At 37.2% G+C, this 22057-nt stretch overlaps 1 protein-coding gene across 1 annotated transcript in view; it reads left to right on the top strand.

The window, feature by feature from the left end:
• Positions 1–21856, top strand: part of NUFIP1 (nuclear FMR1 interacting protein 1) — a 46982-nt gene extending 25126 nt beyond the window's left edge. Inside the window, exons 7-10 of the mRNA XM_082365546.1 lie at positions 730–923; positions 11179–11295; positions 19979–20211; positions 21552–21856. Coding sequence (XP_082221672.1) covers positions 730–923; positions 11179–11295; positions 19979–20211; positions 21552–21668 — 661 coding nt within the window. The 3' untranslated portion in view covers positions 21669–21856. The remainder of the gene's footprint in view (positions 1–729; positions 924–11178; positions 11296–19978; positions 20212–21551) is intronic.
• Positions 21857–22057: the final 201 nt, after the last annotated feature.

Here is a 22057-nt window from a genome sequence, read left to right on the forward strand (position 1 = left end):
TTATTATGTGCCTTGGTATTATTTTCTTACTTTGTTTTATTGTCCATTGAGAGTATATGTAATGAACCTTTTTTTTAAAATGGTCTTTGTTTTCCTATGCATAGTTTACATAAGCATGTGCTCACATAAGTATTTGTTTTCCTCCTAAGAGTAGTAATTGCTGTGGTTTGAGAGGGCGCTTGATCTGAGCTAGCTGTGAAATTGTGCTTGGGCTATGATCTTTAAGTTTATCCTCCTGTAATGTGAAGAGAATAATACCTGTCTAATCTATTTCAAGGAGTTACCATGAAGTTTAAACAAGAAACGAGGTAGCATATTTGTAAAAGCATCAGAAACTTTAAGACTACTTACAATTAACAAGATAAGAGTTAATGCACTTTGTAAAGTCTAAGGAACATTTTATCTTAATGTATAATAGGAATGAAAGAATGCTGCCAATTAAATTCACTTGCTGTTGATTGTACAACATAGCCCAGTTTCAGAGGGATTACATTATGGGAGGAAATGTGCAATTTAGAATTGATAAAGTATGGTATATTGTCGTATGTTATCCTTTTAAAGTTCTACTTTGGAAGCCATTGAATTTATTTTTTTCTGGTCTCTTTAATGTACTAGGTGACAGGTGATTTATTTGACGGCTAAGTTTCTTTTGCATTCAGTAATCTTTTTCAAATTTTTCTTGAAAGGTCAGTGCCTTTTATATTAAGAATTGCATTTTTCTTACTCCAGCAAGATGAAGGGGATGGCCAGACATTCACAGATGGCAAAAATCAGAAGTCCTGGCAAACGTCACAAATGGAAAAATGGTCGTGCTGGACAGAGAGCAGCCATTGGGTCAGGCAATCCCTTGTGTGATTCAAAGCCTGAAAGTACACCCGAGGCAAATTCAGACCCTTTGGGTGTTTTGGTAAACACCGATTCCGGTAAGCTAAATAAGAAAACACCGTGTTTTTAAGAGTATAGCCAATGATGCAGAAACTGATTCTTCACATCCTTGTTTGGGGAGAGTTTAATGGCAAAAATGTAAAAAGGTAGAATGATGCTTTTGTTCTTAATAGGAGTGTTTTGTCAAAAACCTTGTTTAAAGAAATTTTTTCTGAATCTTGGGAATGAATGCATGAGGCAGGCAGAATGTGGGAAAAAGATTATATTTATTGGATAATTTCCTTAGTATCATATAATCTTGGAAATTTTCTTAAGATTATTTTGAATGTATAGTGGATTCAGATTTGCACCATTATGTGAATTTTCCCACCTAGAAAGCAGGAATTCCAATGAAAGCCAGTATTTATGCTGCTCAGCATGAACATGGTCTCTTTGGGTAAATAATATTAATTCCATATATTTAAATAATACTGTTCTTCCTCAGAGCATAGAATATATTTATGTGTGTTTATTGTTTTTTCTTAAATTCCTTCTAGAATTTAAGAGATAAGTTTACTCTTGCTTATAAGTTGAGAAATTAAAGGACCAAAATATTGCTGTCACAGAAAGATACCGCTAAGGCTTCATTTCTCTTCTGAAAAATAAAAATGTTTATGTAAATATTTTACCACCTTTCCTTCCAATAACGATGTGAGGCTTTATCCAGTTGCTAGTGATTCTTCTTTTGCAAAGGGGTGTTATTGATGTTACATTGCAGGTTTGCTAGCAGGCTCTGCTCAGCTTGGGGGAAAGCAGCTTCTACGACAATCACAGATTATGTTATAAATTTATTTATTTATTTTTGGCTGTGTTGAGTCTTCGTTGCTGCACGCAGGCTTTCTCTAGTTGCAGCGAGTTGGGGTACTCTTCGTTGCAGTGTGCGGGCTTCTCATTACGGTGGCTTCTCTTTGTTGCAGAGCACGGGCTCTAGGCGCGCGGGCTTCAGTAGTTGTGGCTTGCAGGCTCTAGAGCGCAGGCTCAGTAGTTGTGGTGCACGGGCTTAGTTGCTCCGTGGCATGTGGAATCTTCCCAGATGAGGGATCGAACCCATGTCCCCCGCACTGGCAGGCGATTCTTAACCACCGCGCCACCAGGGAAGCCCCGTGGCAGATTACTGAATTTATGGATGGGAAGAAACAGGGGGATAACTACTTCACTGACTAAATCAGCATGGAAAAGATCTTGGCATAAGGGAATGTTGGGCTAAGAGTGACAAGATACAGTTTACTAGGAATAATAATAATAAATTATTTTAACACCAACTAACACTTATTGAGTAAGGTATTGGGTTGGCCAAAAAGTTTGTTTGGGTTTTTCCGTAACATCTTACAGAAAAACCCAAATGAACTTTTTGGCCAACCCAATACTTACTGTGCTCTAAATGCTTTGTATATATTAGCTCTTTTCCTCATGACAACGTTTACGTATGTACAGATGCTACTTCCATTTTCGAACCAAGGAACTTAGAGTGAGCAATTTACCTTAGTCATGCTACTAGTTAATGGCAGAGCCAGAATGAGAACTTAGATGTCTAACTCCTCGTATACTATACTACCTCTACACGTGAAGTCTGCATTTGGCCAAAAAAATATTGTAGGAGTCTAGGATAGTTGAGATGTGGGAGAGAGTTTTAAAAAGGCATCTTCTTATCCTTGCTGCTAGCAAGGCAAAGACAGAAGACATTTTGGGCCAGGGCTGAAATTACTCTTGGGCACTGATTTTTTTTCCTTCAGAAATTGTTGGATAGAGCCCACATACTTCTTCAAACTTACAGTTTGTGACCTTGATGATGAAATGCAATCTGTACCTAAATATAAACTTCCATGTCGTTAAAATACTTGAAACACAAATGTGAAGACTACTGTTATAAACAGTGTTACTAATTTGAAAATTACATAATTCTTCCCTTTATGCAATTTTCTAAATGAACATTTGAAGGATTCTGTAATACCTGAATACTCTGTTTTTGCATTGTTAGCTTTGGTTGGGTAATTCTGTTTTCTCATTTTTAAAGAAGTGTTTTAGTGTGTCAATCTGGTGAAACACTAACAAAAAGATGAGTATATCTTGCCTCTATTTGTATCTAGATCTTCAAGAGACACCTTAGACCTGAGAAACAATAGTTAAATGCCTTTCATCCTCATGGTAGAAAGCATTCAGTCAGATCTAGGATCAGTTGAATGAGAGTAGCAAGTAATTTTGTTTTGGCTTAATGTTGAAACTCTTACCTATTCTGAAGGTCAGAGATGAAAATCTAAGTCTTGAATATAAAAATCCTAAAAGTAAGCTGTAAATTTATAATATTGTTCTTTGAGGAAATCAAAATACCCACAATCAAATTATGGTAGCTTAATTTTGTAGGAAAGATTCCATTTAAATTTATGTTATTCTTTACCTGGGATTTCTTCTGGACTTTCACATTTTCCAAATCAATGTTTCAGAGTGTTGGTTTTTCAACTTTCCACTCCAGGTATAGCTACAGAAAACCGTATGTACCATTTTTTCACATGCCCTAGATATTCTCAGCTTCTCGACTTTCCAGTTTATCCGTTTTACCTTGTTTGGAGGCAGCTTCCTTCACATGGGCCAGAGCCGGCCAACCTTCATTAAGATCTAGTTGTGCTTGTTATTCAAGTTGTCGGTGACAGGGCAGCATTGTGACAGCGTGGCCCTATTCATGCTCCAATGTGGCAGTTGACACTTTTCAGCACTAAGCTCACTTTAAAAATGAAGATCCCAATTTCTTCTATTTTTTTGCCTTTTTTGGGCTTAGAACCTTATCTAGACAGCAGCATTCACATTTAGACAAGATAGTAGTTCTTGAGAATCTCTATAAACCTCATGTCATGTTTAGAAAATCACTGCCTGAGCCCCCCTTTTTTTGATGGTAGTTGGTAGTATGTGAACCCTCATTAATTGTGCAGATGCTTTATTTATTTATTTTTAAAGATGGAGAATTTTTAAGTTAAATTAAATTAATTAATTTATTTATTTTTGGCTGCATTAGGTCCCCGCTGCTGCGCATGACCTTTCTCTAGTTGTGGTGAGCAGAGGCTACTCTTCTTTGTGGTGCACAGGCTTCTCACTGTGGTGGCTTTTCTTGTTGCGGAGCACAGGCTCCAGGTGCACGGGCTTCAGTAGTTGTGGCACGTGAGCTCCAGAGCGCAGGCTCAGTAGTTGTAGCACACAGGCTCAGTAGTTGTGGCACGTGGGCTCCAGAGCGCAGGCTCAGTAGTTGTGGCGCATGGGCCCAGCTGCTCCATGGCATGTGGGATCCTCCCGGACCAGGGATTGAACCCATGTCCCCTGCATTGGCAGGTGGACTCTTAACCACTGTGCCATCAGGGAAGTCCCTGTGCAGATGCTTTAAATTGGGAATTGACATTGTTTCAAAAGGAAAGCCTGTCATTTGGAGTCTCTCAACTTATGAGTTTTGAGTATGGCCTGTTGTCACTAGATTTCCTTGGTGGTGCTCTGCTCTTGTTTAAATACAGCATGTTCTATGGTTTTCCTGGCACGTGGTTTTAACAAGTATTGTCTGGGCTAGAAGGAAAGGAGCTGGTCAGTAATGTGTCCTTGAGCATCACTGACTAAAGTGCCTCAGTGTCCACAAAACAGAAAGGATCCAGTTTGTTAGTCATTCATTATAACAAATATAGCTATTGTCATAGAACACTGGGACATCAGTCTAACTATGCATTGAGGTAAGCTAGATGGCTTCTGTTGTTAAAAAGGTAGACATTCAAGTAAGAAAGTAAGCTGGCCTAGCACATCAGAAATCATGAATGCCCATTGTTAAATACCTGGTTTTGAGGTTTGGAAACTGTAAACCAAAGTTCCCATTTTTTTAGAGTGACTTTTTCAAGATATAGCTTTTTCTTTGTGAGAATTTATAAATCATCTTGGGGTTACAGCATATAATTGTGCTTTGTTCCATAAAGGCAATAGGAAATAGTGGGGGGAGAGGAGGGTGGCACAAATAAAGAAATAAGTTGTAGAAAGAAGCCAGGTGAGAAGCTTTTTCTAATGTTTAGAGTTGGGTAAGACATTCAAAGGGCAGTTTGTTTTTTGTTATTTTCATTTCAATAGGGATTTACTGAGGTCCTACATTTTGCTTGCCCAGCCCTATAATTCAGTGAAGTCTTTCCCTGCCTTCAAGAAACTCATAGTCTAGTGATAATTTTTAGATTTAAAAAAATTTTTTTGGTCATTGGGAACATGATGTGTTTGTATGAGAGCGAGAGGTGAGATTTACCCTAAGAAAAGTGTCACTATTTTTTTTTTAACAGTAAGAGAAATTATTGGAGTTGGAATTTATAATGCTTTTAAAGTTTGATTTTATAATCTTCATTGCTATTATTTTTGTACTAGTATTTTTATTTTAAGTTTTTAAAAATTTTCTTAATTTTTCAATTTTTTTCAATTATAGAAACTTTTATTATCCTAAGTTAGGCCCATCAAAATTTTTAACACATGTTAATATTAAATTGTATAAGACCTTAAAATATTACTCAGGGATCTTTTTCGTTATTTTATTTTTATTTTTTATGGTTTCTGTTTTTTTTTAAATTTTTATTGGAATATAGTTGACTTACAGTGTTGTGTTAGTTTCAAGTGGACAGCGAAGTGAATCAGTTATACATTTACATACATCCACTCTTTTTTAGATTCTTTTCCCGTATAGGTCATTACAGAGTATTGAGTAGACTTCCCTGTGCTATACAGTAGGTCCTTATTAGTTATCTATCTACTATATATAGTAGTGTGTATATGTCAATCCCAATTTCCCAATTTATCCCTCCCCCGCTTACCCCCCGTAACCATAAGTTTGTTTTCTACATCTGTAACTCTATTTCTGTTTTGTAAATAAGCTCATTTGTACTCTTTAAAAATTCCACATATAAGCGATACCATATGATATTTGTCTTTCTCTGTCTGACTTACTTCACTCAGTATGACAATCTCTAGGTCCATCCATGTTGCTGCAAATATACTGGTATTTTTAGTTTAGAGGGATGTTTTGGCTGTTTTTATTAAAACGTGGGTGAAGTTTCTTGAGTATTATTTTATCAGCTCTGCCTATGGCATAGTCATTCCAAAATGGCTGCTAGAAATGCCTACATTAGAACTGCCAAGTAGATCTGAGCGTCTTTGTGAACAGCCTGCTGTTTTTTTAAATTATTAATTAATTAATTAATTAATTTATTTATGGCTGTGTTGGGTCTTTGTTTTCTGTGCGAGGGCTTTCTCTAGTTGCGGCAAGTGGGGGCCACTCTTCATCGCGGTGCGCGGGCCTCTCACTATCGCGGCCTCTCCTGTTGTGGAGCACAGGCTCCAGACGCGCAGGCTCAGTAGTTGTGGCTCACGGGCCCAGTCGCTCCGCGGCATGTGGGATCCTCCCAGACCAGGACTCGAACCCGTGTCCCCTGCATTGGCAGGCAGACTCTCAATGACTGCGCCACCAGGGAAGCCCCCAGCCTGCTGTTTTTGAGATGAAGAGTCACCATAGAGGATGTTTTGATAGTGCCAAAAGTGTCATTACATGTGGTGGGTCCCCAAAACATAACTGAGGGGGACGAAATAGGAAAAGAGGTGTTCATTTGTATGAACTCCTAGCTCTTACCCTTGGGAAGGCAGTTAAGTGTAGTGAGCTTTGTGACACTACTCATAATGAGTACACCACCCACTCACGTTGTGGTTTTAATGTATGTCTAAAATTCTTTGCTATTCCTTGCTTCAAGAGGTGGAGCTTAATTTCCTTCCCCGTGAACGTAGGCTGGACTTAGTGACTTGTTTCTAGAAATAGAATAATGAAAGAGCAGAATAGTAACATTATGGTGGAGACTACCAAGTGATCATGGTTAATATCACCAGTAATAGGTTGAGATGTACCCCCTGATATGTGATGAGAAGGTCACTACCTAAAATCCACAGCCTCAGTCTAATCATCAGAAAACATCAGACAGACCCATCTGAGGGATATTCTACAATAACTGACCGGTAGTCTTTAAAACAGTCAAGTTCATGAAAGGCAAGGAAATACTGAGAAATTGTCACAGATTTGGAGAAGACACAGATCAAGGAGTCATGGTGATTGAACGTGATGTGATACGGTGGATTGAATCCTACAACAGAAAAAGGACTTTAGTGGAAAAACTGGAGAAATTACATTACAGTCTGTAGTTTAGGTAGTAGTACTATTCCAATGTTAATTTGTTAGCTATGGTAAATGTACTGTGGTTTGTAAGATGTTAATATTAGGGGAAGATAGGTGAAGGGTATATGGAAATTCTTGGTACTATCTTTGCAACACTTGTGTAAATCTAAAATTGTTTCAAAATATAAAGTTTAGAAAAAAAGGGAGGCAGGAAAGGGGTGATATGTAGGCCAGTTAAAGCTGTGTGGTCCACTTCTTGAATTGAATTGTGAGGAAACACTTTCCTCCAGGTTTTATTTTCCTATGTTTTCTTTTTCTGTTCATTTCTGATTACAAAAATAATGCAGAAAATGTGAGGAAAAAACTGAAAAGCATAAAATAAAAAACAACCTACTTAACTTACAGACAGCCACTGCTCATGTTTTGTTTTATATCCTTCAATATTTTTCTTATACACATGTATGTGATTTTTTTAAGAAAAATGGAATCATTTTATTGAAAAGAAAAAAGAATAAGCTCTGAATCCAGACAAAATCAGGTTTCTTTTGTGGCACCACCTCGGCATAGCTCTATCATTCTGTACCAGTTAGCCTTTTTGAACTTGTCCTTAACTCATTCATGCAAGAGTTTGTTCTTCAAGTATTTGTTCAGCACTTATGTACTGTTCTAGGCTCTGAGGATACAGTACTGAACAAAGCCAAACCCCTTCTCTCCTGTACCTTATGTTCTTGCTTGGGGTAGCTGCAGTAAATAGGGGTTGATATCCTTCATAACGATGAGTAAAGCTAAGGAAAAGGATAGAGAATGGCAGTTGGAGAAAGGGGTGTGCTATTTTATATAATCAGCAATGGCATCTGTATGATAAGGCGACATTAAGAAATCTGAGTAAAATTAGGGGCTGAGACCTGAGGGGAGAGTTTTCCAAGCAGAGAAAGCAACAAGTGCGAACACCCCATGGTGAGAACATGCTTTGTGTATTCAGGATTGGAGTGGAGTAAGCCATGAAGAAAGTGGTGAAGGATCAGATCAAGTAGGGTCTTATAGGCAGGAAAGGTCTTGGGACTTTACTCCGAGGTTGAGCAGAGAGGTGATGAGATGTGTTAAGGTGGAGAATGGACTGCAGAGGTGGGTCGGTCATATCAGAGTGTCCTTTTAGGAGGCTGCTAGAACTGTCCAGGTAAGAAATGTTGACTTGGACTGGGGTTATAGAAGTGAAGTAATGAGGAGCAGTATGATTCTGGATAGATTTTCAAAATAGAGCTGACCGTATTTGTTGCTAGATTGGATATGGTATGTGAAAAATAGAAGAGTCAAGGGTGATTGCTAGGTTTTGCCGTAGCCATGAAGAAGAGCTGGCGTTTATTGAGATGGAGACTACTGGCAGGCATGTTTGGAGGAGAAATCAAGTGCTTGTTTTTGGACATGTTAACCTTTGAGATGCCTGTTTGATACCCAAGTTGAGACGTTGAATAGCAGTTAGGTTATTCTGGAGTTTAGGGGATAATTGAAGGCTGGAGGTATACATTTGTGATTTACCAGCATCTAGATAGTACTTTAAGATTTGAGGTAAAATGAGGTCATAAGAGGAGGAGGAGGAGGAGGCATAAAGAGAAAAGGTTGCTGAGGATTGGACCCAGGGACATTCAAGAATCTTCAAGTTGGTCAATGAAGAGAATTTAGTAGGGAGACTGGGAAAGGAGAGCCAAGTGAAAGGGTTCTGGAAGCCAAGTGAAGGAAATGTTTTTAAAAGTAAAACATGACTACAGTTGGCCCTTGAACAATTTGGGAGGTTAGGGGCACCAGCCCTCCACGTGGTCGAAAATTCAAGTATAACCTGTAGTCTGCCTTCCATGTAATGCACTTCTTCTGTATCCACAGTTCCGAATCCATGAATTCAACCAACTGCAGATCAGTTTCAATAGTATTTACTATCGAAAGATATCTGTGTATAAGTGGACCCGTGAACTTCAAGCCCATGTTGTTTAAGGGTCAGTTGGACTGTCAAATGTCGTCACTAAGTTAAATAAGATGAGTACCAACAAGTATTCCTCTTTGGCAACACAGAGGACTCCAGTGAACTTGGAAGAAAAAGGTTCACTGGTGTGGTGGGCCTGAAAGACAGATTGGAGTAGATTTTGGAGCGTGTCAGATAGCTGTAGGAAATTTTAGGCCCAGGTGTTCCCTGGTGAATTATATAAATAGTTATTTGGGGTTTTGCTGTGAAAGGGAACAGAGAAATGGGCTATAGCTGGAAGACATTTATTAACATTCTTGACCATAGAGACATTTTGGTAGGATGACTTAATTTTAAGAAGAGGACTTCAATCTGTAGGAGATATTCTAGCCCACTAGTTAAGAATTGGGATTTGGAATCAGGTAGCCAGAATTTAAATTTGACCCATGTGTTCTATAGATTTGTTACCTGAAGGATCATCCAGTTCAGATTCTCTCAATTTTGGTTTCATCATCTGTAATTAATAGTGAAGGCGGGGCTTCCCTGGTGGCACACTGGTTAAGAATCTGCCTGCCAAGGCAGGGGACACGGGTTCAAGCCCTGGTCCGGGAAGATCCCACATGCCGAGGAGCAGCTAAGCCCATGCGCCACAACTACTGAGCCTACGCTCTGGAGCCTGCGAGCCACAACTACTGAAGCCCACACGCCTAGAGTCTGTGCTCTGTGACAAGAGAAGCCACCATGATGAGAAGCCCACGCACTGCAACAAAGAGTAGCCCCAGCTCGCCACAACTAAAGAAAGCCCACGCACAGCAACAAAGACCCAATGCAGCCAAAAAAAAGAAAATAGTGACGGTGATACTTCAAAAGGATTAAATGAGCTCATGCTTTTAAAGAGCATTATATAGTCAACTGTATTGTACTTTTTGGTGCCTCTCTTTGGGTTTTAGAAGGAAATACTACACTTTGGTACATCATCATTCAAACAATGAGATGACCAGTGTCTATACTAATATTGTTACAGATTCTGTTTTATCCACTAGTAACTTATTTATATGTATATAACTGCATATTTTCCTTTCTCTTTATTAATTCAAGAAAAAGGTAATAAGTTAGCTAAAAATCGACAAGGAGCAGTTTTTGGAGGGGCTGCTGCTGGGCAATGTGGGTTGGTGGAGGAGAGGGAATTTCACTTCATCCATCAGAAGGTGGTAATTCCATGCTCACATAAAAGTTTACTCCTGTTGCCTACTGGCATGTTTTGGTTTCCCTTAGACTGACTTGGTAAACGTTAAGTACTGTCTTGAAACATTTCATATTGGTTGTGGGTTGAGTTGGTTCATTACACAGACAAGTTACTTACTGTCTTCATTCTTCAGTCAGGCATTACTGACTTGTTTAGAATAGATGTAATACATTTTGAGAGCTGCCAAAAATAAATGTAATGGGTGGTGTCCGGGGGCTATAGCTAGGCTTACTGGGCTCTGATCAAACACTTTACCTTTGGCAGGCTCTTAGTACTTGGTAAATTCTCATAGTTGGCTTGTTTACTTAAGTTCTTAGAAGTTCTAAATAATAAAAATTTTGGGCAGATTCAGTTCAGCGTAACTCTTTGTGCCTTTAGCTATAGAATGGTTGAAATATTATATGTGTCCTCTAAACCAGTCTTAAAAACAACAAAAAGAGTGGATATTTTATATTTTATTTATTCTAAATCTAATTTTCAGAGTCTGTGATCCTAATCCAGTGAAGTCAAATAAATGTATGGCCTTCCTGCTACCTTAATAAAATTAATTAGTAGCATAAATAAAATAAAATAATTAATAACAAAGACTGTCTAGTTAATTTAGAGAAGGCCCAAGTTCCATGACCTGTGAAGCATGGTAAGAAACTGAGTCGTGTATAGCTTCCATTTGCCTCTCTGTTTTCTCTTTGGGGCAGGTAGCTTATCTGACCATAAAGATTTAAACCAAGGGGAAATTTTTCGAGTCTCCTGGATTTCATTTTTGGGAAGATTGAGGAAATGATCAGAAATTACTTTCTTTTCACTAACACATGAGGGAGTGGGGGGCTGTCAGCTTTCTTTTTTATGGTGGTAGATATTTTTGGTATACAGTTTTACTCTTAGGTCTTTCTATTCCAGAGTCTGATAAAGAGGAGAAACCACAAAGTGCTGTCATACCTAAGGAAGTGACACCAGCCCTGTGCTCCCTAATGAGCAGCTATGGCAGCCTCTCGGGGTCGGAGAGTGAGCCAGAAGGTAAGTCATGGCCTCAGTTGTTACAGTTAGGTTTGTTTCGTTGCCTTTGATGTACACTACGCATCAATAGCATCCTTTCATGTGTATGTGTCTGAGGACCAGATGTGTCATGCACATTCTGTGATCCTCAAGTTCCTTCTTCATTTGATTCAGAAGTTAACATGGGATGAAGTGAAGTGAGAGAAATGGGGAAATGTATTGCTCCTCTAGGAGAAAAGGGCAAAAATAATATAATGAAAGAATAGGAAGGGGAAGAGATAATATCCACTAGTGAAATCAAAGAAAAATTCTAAAAGATATAGTGAAGAAGGTTAATTACTTCTCTCTACTCTCAAGAACCCTTGTCTTAACATGTTTTGCACCTTTAGTAGGTGGAGCGAGGTCCTTTAGGACAAAGAGGATAATAACATTCCTTACATGTATATGGGGTATTGCTCTTTATAGAGCTCATTTACCTAAATTATCTCATTTGGAGAACACAGTAACCCTATACTTGTGTTGCATTCGCCTGTGTATGTATTTTAAAGGTTGAGAGACACGGAATCCTTTAGATAGTCTTTCTGAGAAGTTAACATTGTTCAGGATACATGTCTTAACCTTTAAAGATGATAATAAACCAGCTCAATCACTAGCGTCTCTTTTAGGGCCACCTAAAAGAGCTGCGAGTAGACTTGGCAGTATGGCAGTTCTTAACCCAAGGTTCATATCAGTAATCCAGCATTTGTTTAGTGAATAAGCATGTGTCCTATTGTGCCTGTGTACCTGGCTCTGCATGGTCATTTTATCTAGGCTTCACCAACCAACCATGAGAGAATTCATGAGTTTGTGTCTCAGATATGTAATCACAGTAGGGGCTGTACTCAAGATAAGAATAGAGGGTCTTAAAAGTGAATACGTAGGATGAAGGGAAGGTTTGAATGTAATTGGATGAAGATGGCAGGACTTTTAATGTTGGCTAGGCTAGAGAAAATCAATGTTTGTGTAGTTGAGATGTTGAAGGAAGAGTTGGGCTTTAATACGAAAGTTAAGGTTTAGATCTATCTAACAGGAATTTTTTTTTTTCCTTTTTTCCTTTTACCGTGGTAGCTGGCTAAAAGCTAGTTGAATTTTGAAATATAAACTACTTTGGCTTTATCAGAGTATTCCTTAGCAGATGGTTGCCTCTTCTTATTTCTTTTTTTTAATCTTCAGAAAAACAGTATTTATTTCTTTACTCTTGTTTCCATTATACTGATATGAAGATGAAGTTATTCTTTAAACACGTATTACATTTCCTGCTAATCATTTGTATTTATGACAGGTGATAGCAAAGAAAGCTATTACCAGATTACTGAATCCCATAAAAACAAGCTGTACTAATGCTTTCTTCTCTCATTCCTAAGATAAAACATTTTATACTCATGTCTTCATTTTGAGGCTGCCACTATTTTTTAAATTAGAAGGAAGAAAGGAAACTGGAAGGGATCTTTGAGGTTTCAACCCTCCATTTTATAGACCCTTAAGCTTCGAGAGGGTAGGTTTGCAAAGCTAGTATATGGCAAAGCTGATGTAAAGCTTAGGTTTAGGGACTTAAATGTCTAAAGAAGCCAACTATATTGCCTTCCATTAGTCTTTCTTTGTGTGGCATTTGCTATCTTCCTGCACAGTAATGCATAGCTTTTCTTTTCTAGTACATAACAGAAGATGTTGTCTGTTAAAAGATATGTTTGCTTTTGTATGAATTCATTTTGACTAATTGTCTAAAATGTCCTGCCTTAAGGAAAAAGGCCTTGCTTCACATTCCTAAGCCTTAAGAATTATTTTATGTAATTTGAATTCAGCTTTATTAAGCCATCCAGGTCACTAGCAAATTTCTAGCTTTCAGTGTTAATTCTGGGCTATAGGATAGGATAGGATATTGACACAGAGGGACTTCAGAATAAATAAACCAAGGAAATAAAGTGAGCCTTCTCTGAACCATGAAATAGCGTCTAGAAGGCTGCTTATTTAAGTGGGTTCTAAATGGAGAGAAGCAGTCTGATTCTTTCTCACAGATTTTAACGACCATATTTTCATATTTAACACCTGTCTTAACTTAGGAATTAACATAGAAGTGTGTAGACGATCTTAAGCATGAATAGTGCTTTTCCAGAATGAATTTTAAACAAGGAAACGGTCCTTCCAGAAACACTGAGCAAAAGAAGAGGCTATATACTTGGTTCTGGGGCTGTCAGAATCATTAAGATATAGACAGGAAAGAAAATTTCAGTGAGCAATATTTCCAAACGTTTTATCCATCCTGGGTCTTGCGTGTTAGTTTTTTGTTTTTGTTTGCGCCATATGAGAAGTTAAGCACAGTTTTGCAACTCCCCAAAATTGTTATGTTTCTTCAAACAGGTTTGGCTATGATTGAGGGACCTCCATACTGAAAACTGATTCAAAAGGCCACAAACCAAAAAAGAGTGATTTAGGTTTGAAAAAACTCAGTGGCCATGTTTTAAATCTATTTGGATTGATAAATATTACATTAAAATATGATACTAAGCTGGAAAATGTTGTGAACCTCAAGAAACATATAAATGGTCCCACTTCCTCATTCCTTAGCAGGGAATTGACAATATAGGCTCTGATTCATTTGTCTTTTTTATTCCTGGATTGGGAGAGCAATACTTGAAGGGAAAGGAAATAATAGAAAATAGTGCCCTAGTTTTTCTTTTTTGCCTTTAATTATTATTCCCATAGTTTTGAACTCTGCAAACCACTTGTGAATTCTTAGCTCCATTGTTCTATGGTTATATTTCTCTTCTTTTCCTCTTTTCCCCATTACTTTGAAGGCACATTAAAATCACTATCAGGGTAAATTCTTATATAGTGCTTACTCTGTCTCAGACACTGTTTAATGTGCTTTACTCATTTTATTATTGCAGTAACCTCATGAAGTAGGTGCCATTACTTATGAGGAAATTTAGGCAGAGACAAGTAGCTGCTCCAAGGTCACACAGCTAGGAAGTCTTGGATCTAGAACTTGAACCTAACAGTTTGTAACAGAGTCTGTGCTTCTAAAACTTACCCTGTACTTCCTTTCAAATGTAATATCCACATTCAGTCCTATGTAATGCTTGAATGTTGAGAGTTTTGAGGCATATGATTAGCCTGTTACACTCTTGTCCAGGCAATTGAACTCAGTTCCCGACTTCTAGAATAGAACTCTTTATATCACATCAGCCTATAATTCATGGTAATCAAAAATATAGAAAAACCATTTGGGGCTGAGAGGAGGGAATTCCTATCTTAATACTTGTGAATTTTCAACTGATTATATGGTTGTTTTTTTTTCTCAATATGGTGAAATACACCGATTGATTTTCAAATGTCAAACCAACCCTGTATTCCTGGGATAAAGTCTGCTCGGTCTTGGTGTATTACCTGTTTAATACATTACTGGATTTGATTTGCCAATATTTTATTAAGGATTTTTGCATCCGTGTTCTTGAGGAATATTAGTCTGTGTTTTTCTTCTCTTATAGGCTTTGTCTGGATTTGGGATGAGTTGGGATCTGTTTCCTCCTCCTCTTATAAGGGTTTGTGTAGAATTGCTGCAATTTTTTCTTGTTTGTAGGATTCAGTAGTGAAACCATCTGTAACTGGCATTTTCTCTGGGGGAAGATTCTAAATTAATCAAATTTCCTTAATAGGTATAGCACTATTCAGATTTTCTATTTTTCCCTTGAGCCAATTTTGGTAATTTGTATTTTTCAAAAGAATTTGTTTCAATTTGACCAATTGTCAAATTTATTGGCATAAAGTTGTTTGTGATATTTTCTTGTGATATCTGTAGGATTTATAGTGATGTTCCTTCTTTGATTCCTTATACTATAAATTGGGGGTTTTCCCCCCTTTTTTCTTGATCAGATCATCTTGCTAGGTGTTTATTAATTTTATAAATCTTTTCAAGGAACTACCTTCTGGCTTTGTTGATTTTTTTTCTATTGTCTATTTCTAGTTGATTTTCACACTTTCACTCTTTCTTTCCTCCTCACTTTCTACCTCATTACAGTAGAAACTTAGATAAGTTATTTTAGATTTTTTTCATTTCTAATGTAAGCATTCAGAGCTATACATTTGCCTCCATGCATTGCTTTAGCTGCATCCCACAAATTTGACACATTTTGTTTTCATTTTTATTTATTTCAAAATATTTTCTAATTTCTCTTGTGATATGTCCTTTAACTCTGGTTATTTAGAAGTCTGTTGTTCAGCTCCAATTTTTGGAAGGTTTTTAAAGATAGTTTTCTGTTACTGATTTTATTTACTTCTGTTATGGTCAGAGAACATATTCTGTATGCTTTCAGTTTTTCAATTTATTGAGATTTGTTTTATACCCCAACACAAGGTGAATGTTTATGTGAACTTGACAAGAATGTGTGTTGGGTCGAGTGTTGTCAGTTTGAATTGGTTGTTAATGGTACTCAGGTGTTTCATATCCCTGCTCATCTTCTGTCTCATTGTTCTTCAGTTACTGAGAGAAGAGTATTCAAGTCTCCAGCCTTAATAATGGATTTGTCTATTTCTCCTTTCAGTTCTGTGAGCTTTTGCTGCATGTATACTGAAACTCTGTTTTTAGGTGTTACTGTTTTGTCTTCTTGACAAATTGACTTCTTTATCATTATGAACTGTCCCTCTTTTTCGCTGTCGATAGTCCCTGTTCTGAGATCTCCTTTGTCTGATATTGATATAGCCATTCCAAGGTTATGATTGCTGTATACACAGTATCTTCTTCTATCCTTTTACTTTCAACCTTTGACTTTATATATGCAGTCCTTACCTTGCATTGTTCCTTGGTAACTGAGACTTACTCTCAGTTCAAATTGTGCAAAGCAAGGACTGCCTGCAATTTAAGGTTGGTTTCTTGTAGACATTATGTAGTTGGTCTTGTTGTTGTTTACCAGTCTGACCACCTAACATTTTTTTTTTAACATCTTTATTGGAGTATAATTGCTTTACAATGTTGTGTTAGTTTCTGCTGTATAACAAAGTGAATCAGCTATACGTATACATATATCCCCATATCCCCTCCCTCTTGCGTCTCCCTCCCACCCTCCCTATCCCACCCCTCTAGGTGGTCACAAAGCACCGAGCTGATCTCCCTGTGCTATGCGGCTGCTTCCCACTAGCTAGCTATTGTACATTTGGTAGTGTATATATGTCCATGCCACTCTCTCATTTCGTCCTAGCTTACCTTTCCCCCTCCCCATGTCCTCACGTCCATTCTCTACGTCTGCGTCTTTATTCCTGTCCTGCCCCTAGGTTCTTCAGAACCATTTTTTTTTTAGATTCCATATATATGTGTTAGCATACGGTATTTATTTTTCTCTTTCTGACTTACTTCACTCTGTATGACAGACTCTAGGTCCATCCACCTCACTACAAATAACTCAATTTCATTTCTTTTTATGGCTGAGCAATATTCCACTGTATATATGTGCCACATCTTCTTTATCCATTCATCTGTCGATGGACACTTAGGTTGCTTCCGTGTCCTGGCTATTGTAAATAGAGCTGCAATGAACATTGTGGTACATAACTCTTTTTGAATTATGGTTTTCTCAGGGTATATGCCCAGTAGTGGGATTGCTGGGTCGTATACCACCTCACCTTTGAAGTGGGGTGTTTAAACAAATAATTATAGTCAATGTTGTAATTATCAATATTTGTTTCTATTTGTTTCATCTGTTTTTGGTTCTATTTGTTTATTAGGTGTATCTCTTTATTTTATTTTTTAGGAGTTGGTCTACAGTTTATAGGATACAACTTTAACTTATCACAATATACTTTCAAATGATACTATAGCACTGCATATATAGAGTCATACCTCAGAGATATTGTGGGTTCTGTTCCAGACCACTGCAATAAAGCAAGTCATACAGATATTTTGGTTCCCAGTGCATATCAAAGTTATGTTTACACCATACTGTAGACTGTTAAGTGTGCAATAGCATTATGTCTTAAAAAAAACAGTGTACTCACCTTAATTAAAAAATACTTTATTGCTGCAAAATGCTAACCATCATCCAAGCCTTCAGTGAGTCATAATCTTTTTGTTGGTGGAGGGTCTTGCCTTGTTGTTGGCGGCTGCTGACTGATCAGGATGGTGGGTGCTGAAGGCTGGGGTGGCCATGGCAGTTTCTTAAAATAAGACCCCAGTGACGTTTGTTGTATCAATTGACTCTTCCTTTTATGAACAGTGTCTCTGTATCATGCAGTGCTCTTTGATAGCATCTCATTCACAGTAGAACTTCTTTCAGAATTGAAGTCAGTCCTTACAAAACCTGCTGTTGCTTTATCAACTAAGTTTATGTAATATTCTAAATCTTTTGTTGTCATTCAACGGTCTTCACCAGGGGTAGATTTCATCTCGAGAAATCACTTTCTTTGGTCATCTCTAAGAAGCAGCTCCTCCCCTGTGAAAGTTTTATCATGAGATTATAGCAATTCAGTCACACATCAGGCTTCATTTTTAATTCTGATCCTTTTGCTATTTCTACCACATCTGCAGTTACTTCCTCCACTGAAGTCTTAAACCCCTCAAAGTCATCCATGAGGGTTGTAATCAACTTCTTCCAAATTCCTGTTAATGTTGCTATTTTGACCTCTTCCCATGAATCATGAATGTTCTTACTGACATCTACAATGGTAAATCCTTTCCAGAAGGTTTTCAATTGACTTTGCCCAGAGCCATAAGAGGAATCACTAATCTATGGCAGCTATAGTCTTACAAAATGTACTTCTTAAATAATAAGACTTGAAAGTCAAAATTACTCCTTGTCCATGGACTGCAGAATGGATGTTGTGTTAGCAGGCATGAAAACGACATGAATCTCCTGGTATGTCTCCATCAGAGCTCCTAGGTGACCAGGAGTGAGCAGTCATATTTTGAAAGGAATCTTTTTCTGAGCAGTAGGTCTCATCAGTAGGCTTGATATATTCAGTAAACCATGTCATAAACATGTGCTGTGTCGTCCAGGCTTTGTTGTTGCATTTATAGAGCACAGGCAGAGTAGATTTAGCATAATTCTTAAGGACCCTAGGATATTCAGAATGGTAAAGGAGCATTGGCTTCAACTTTAAGTCACCAGCTGCATTAGCCCCTTACAAGAGAGTCAGCTTGTCCTTTGAAGCTTTAAAGGCAAGCATTGTCTTCTCCTCTCTAGCTATGAAAATTCTAGATGGCATCTTTTTCCAATACAAGGCTGTTTCGTCTACATAGAAACTGTTGTTTAGTGTAGTCACCTTTGTTAATTGTCTTAGCTAGGTCTTCTGGATAATTTGCTGCAGCTTTACATCAGCACTTGCTGCTTCATCTCGCACTTTTATGTCATGATGATGGCTTCTTTTAAATCTCTGTTAGTTTCAGACCTTTCTTCTGCAGCTTCCTCACTTCTCTCAGCCTTCATAGAATTGAAGAGAGTTAGGGCCTTGCTCTGGATTAGGTTTTTGCCTTAAGGGAATGTTGTGGCTGGTTTGATCTTCTGTCCAGACCACTACAGCTTTCTCCATATCAGCAGTAAGGCTGTTTCCCTTTCTTATCATTTGTGTGTTCACTGGAGTAGCACTTTTAATTTCCTTCAAAAACTTTTCCTTTGCTTTCACAACTTGGCTAACTGGTACAAGAGGCCTAACTTCTGGCCTGTCTCAGCTTTTGACTTAAAGTGAAAAACGTGAGACACTTCCTTTCACTTGAACACTCAGAGGCCACTGTAGCACAGTTATTAACTGGCGTAATTTCAATATTGTGTCTCAGGGAATAGGGAGGCCTGCGAAGGAGAGAGATGGGAGAATGGCAGGTAGGTGAAGCAGTCAGAACATACATATCTATGAATTAAGTTTATTGTCTTATGTGGGCATGGTTTGTGGTGACCCAAAACAATTACAATAGTAACATCAAAGATCACTGATTACAGATGACTGTAACAAGTTTAATAACAGTGAAAGTTTGAAATATTGAATCACCAAAATGTGACACAGAGACATGAAGTTTGAAATATTGAATCACCAAAATGTGACACCGAGACATGAAGTGAGCAAATGATGTTGAAAAAATGGATGGTGCTGATAGACTTGCTCAATGTTGCCACAAACCTTCAATTTATACAGAACACTCTATCTGTGAAGAACATTAAATCGAAGCACAGTAAAATGAAGTATTCCTGTAATTTAAGAATTTTACAGCAATATACTTAGATTTTCCTCTTCCCTTCCTTTGTGCTATTGTTATCTTAGATTTTAAGTCTATAGATGTTATAAACCCCACGTACATTGTTATTATTATTTTTGCTTTAAATAGTCAATTACCTTTAAAATTTTTTTCAAATGAGAAAAAAGGTCTTTTGTATTTATCCACATATTGACTTTCTGGCACTCTTCATTCCTTTGTGTGGATCCAAGTTTCCATCTGGTATTATTTCTTTCATAGGGATCATTTTCTGTAGCTCTTTGTGGTAATCTCCTCAATTATTGGCAGTCATAGCTCACAATTTGAAAAATTTTGTATAATACATTGTACATGCTCAGTTTTAACTAATAAGTAGCCAGTATTATGGCTGGGGAAGAGGAATATTATGGGGGTTTTTTTTGTTATCTTTGGAAGTTTTCCCTGTTTTTTAATTTGTTTTTTATTTTTGTGTTTACTTTTCATCACATTTAGAAGCTCCCATCAAGACTGAAGCAGACATTCTGGCAGAAGACCAGGTTCTTCATAGCAGTACTCCTAAGAAACCAAGTCAAGATGTTAAAGCAACTGTTAGAAATTTCTCAGAAGCCAAGTATGAGAGCCAAAAGAAAAGTTTTAAAAACACAAATCCTAAGAGGAAAAAGAATTATCGCAATTGTCAAACATTATTTGAACCAAGAACACACCATCCATATCTCCTGGAAATGGTAAGTGATTTTTCTTTATGTTCTGATCTTTGTGTTCTTCTCGTGTCTTGAAGATAGAGCTCCTGGGCTTGTGTGTGTATATTTTAAGGTTACCAGAGACATATGCTCCTTGAAGAGTTATCTATGTATCTTAATTCTGAAGCTGCATTTGAAATATAGCTGATATTCGGTAAATGTGGAATAATTACAATTTTCAAAACTGCTTAAAATAAAGGAATCTAGGTTTAAGTGGTTGGTAAAGAAATATGTATTGAAGTGTACTGACCTTTTTAAAGTTTTCCTGTTGAAAGCACAGCTAAATACAGTGCAGGCTGAAGGGAGAGAAAGGGTTTTATGTTTATTCTGTGCATTATTGGCTTTATTCTCAGCATGATGTGCTCAAAAATTTATGATCTTTCTTCAAATTGTAAAGAAGCAATGCCTCTTTTGATTCTAAGTGATGGACACGAAGCTGTTCAAAGATCCAAGGCTTTCATATCTAAGAGTGATAGAAATACTCTGAAATTTTTAGTGGAATTGTAAAACTATCTATTGACATTCTGTGCAAAGTCTGATTTTGCCTGGTCAGATATATGCTTCTGCTGTAGCTGAAGTGTTCTGTGACTACACTCTATGACATGTTATAATACATGTAGACACAGTTGCTTCTTAATAAAATTGATCTGAAATGTACTCTTGTTTTGTAAATTTTGGTGCTATATAAAGTAAATTGCATTTTTAAAATGTTTACCTTATAAGTGGTATATTAAATCATCTTTCTACTGAAAGGTCCTGTGTGGGTGTTTCTGAACTACATTAATGACATCAGAAGTAAAATGAGTAGTTACATTAAATCTTTTTGGCGAATCACATATAAGTCCTTGGTTATGTATTCTAGATACCAGGGATTTTCAGCTTTCTTTCAATTACAGTAAGCACAAAAATGGGCAGTTCTGAAAGACCAGCAGTGTTAGGATTTTTTTACTGCTAGTTTCATTATTACTATATTTACCATATCTCCTTACCACTTTCTATACTGTTTATAGATTTGGGTTTGGGAGGATCCTGTTTGACATGATGTTTAGATTTAAAGAATTGTAGACTTTTAAATCTATTTTTCCTGTCCTTTGCTTGATAGTCCTAGAAAGGGCCTCAAATGTGAACATTTGTGCTTAAAGCTAGATAGTTTTGGTTAAAAGGAAATATTCTTGCATTGTGTTTTAGTAAAATAATTAGTAAATATAATACACATCTTTATTGTTCTGTGTTCTTTATATAGAGAAGGCACACATGCTATTTTAGATGGTGTTTCTTGGATGTATTTTATTTACCAGCTAATCTTTTTATTTGTCATTTTTTAGCTTTTAGCTCCAGACATTCGACGTGAAAGAAACGTGATTTTGCAGTGTGTTCGGTACATCATCAAAAAAGACTTTTTTGGACTTAATACTACTTCTGCAAAAACTAAAGATGAATAGGTGTCTGGTGTTTCAGCACACATATCTGAAGCATGTAAAATAGTGTAACATCTTCAAGTTTGTGGAGGAAAACCTTTTTTTTTTTTAAACTGGATTAGTAATTAAATTGTAAGCCTCATGGGCTATTATGTAGGATTTTCCAGTCTTTCGTTTGACTCTATACAAATAAATGCGTAACTGATTTTTAAGACTGTGTCTGTATTGTTGGGATCATACATAATATTTGCTGGCAGAATTTACTTTTTATTTGTATTTATTGCTGTCATGTAAGGAAGTCTGCCCTTGGGCCAGTTAAGAATTGAAGGCACTGGTTTAGTGGTAAAGAAAAAAATTAAAAAAATTTTTAATTCAGCTGAGCAGAGCTATAGGTTGGGGAGAGAAATACAGTC

Source organism: Balaenoptera borealis, assembly GCF_965194805.1.
Source record: "Balaenoptera borealis genome assembly, chromosome: 18".
NCBI lineage: Eukaryota > Metazoa > Chordata > Mammalia > Artiodactyla > Balaenopteridae > Balaenoptera > Balaenoptera borealis.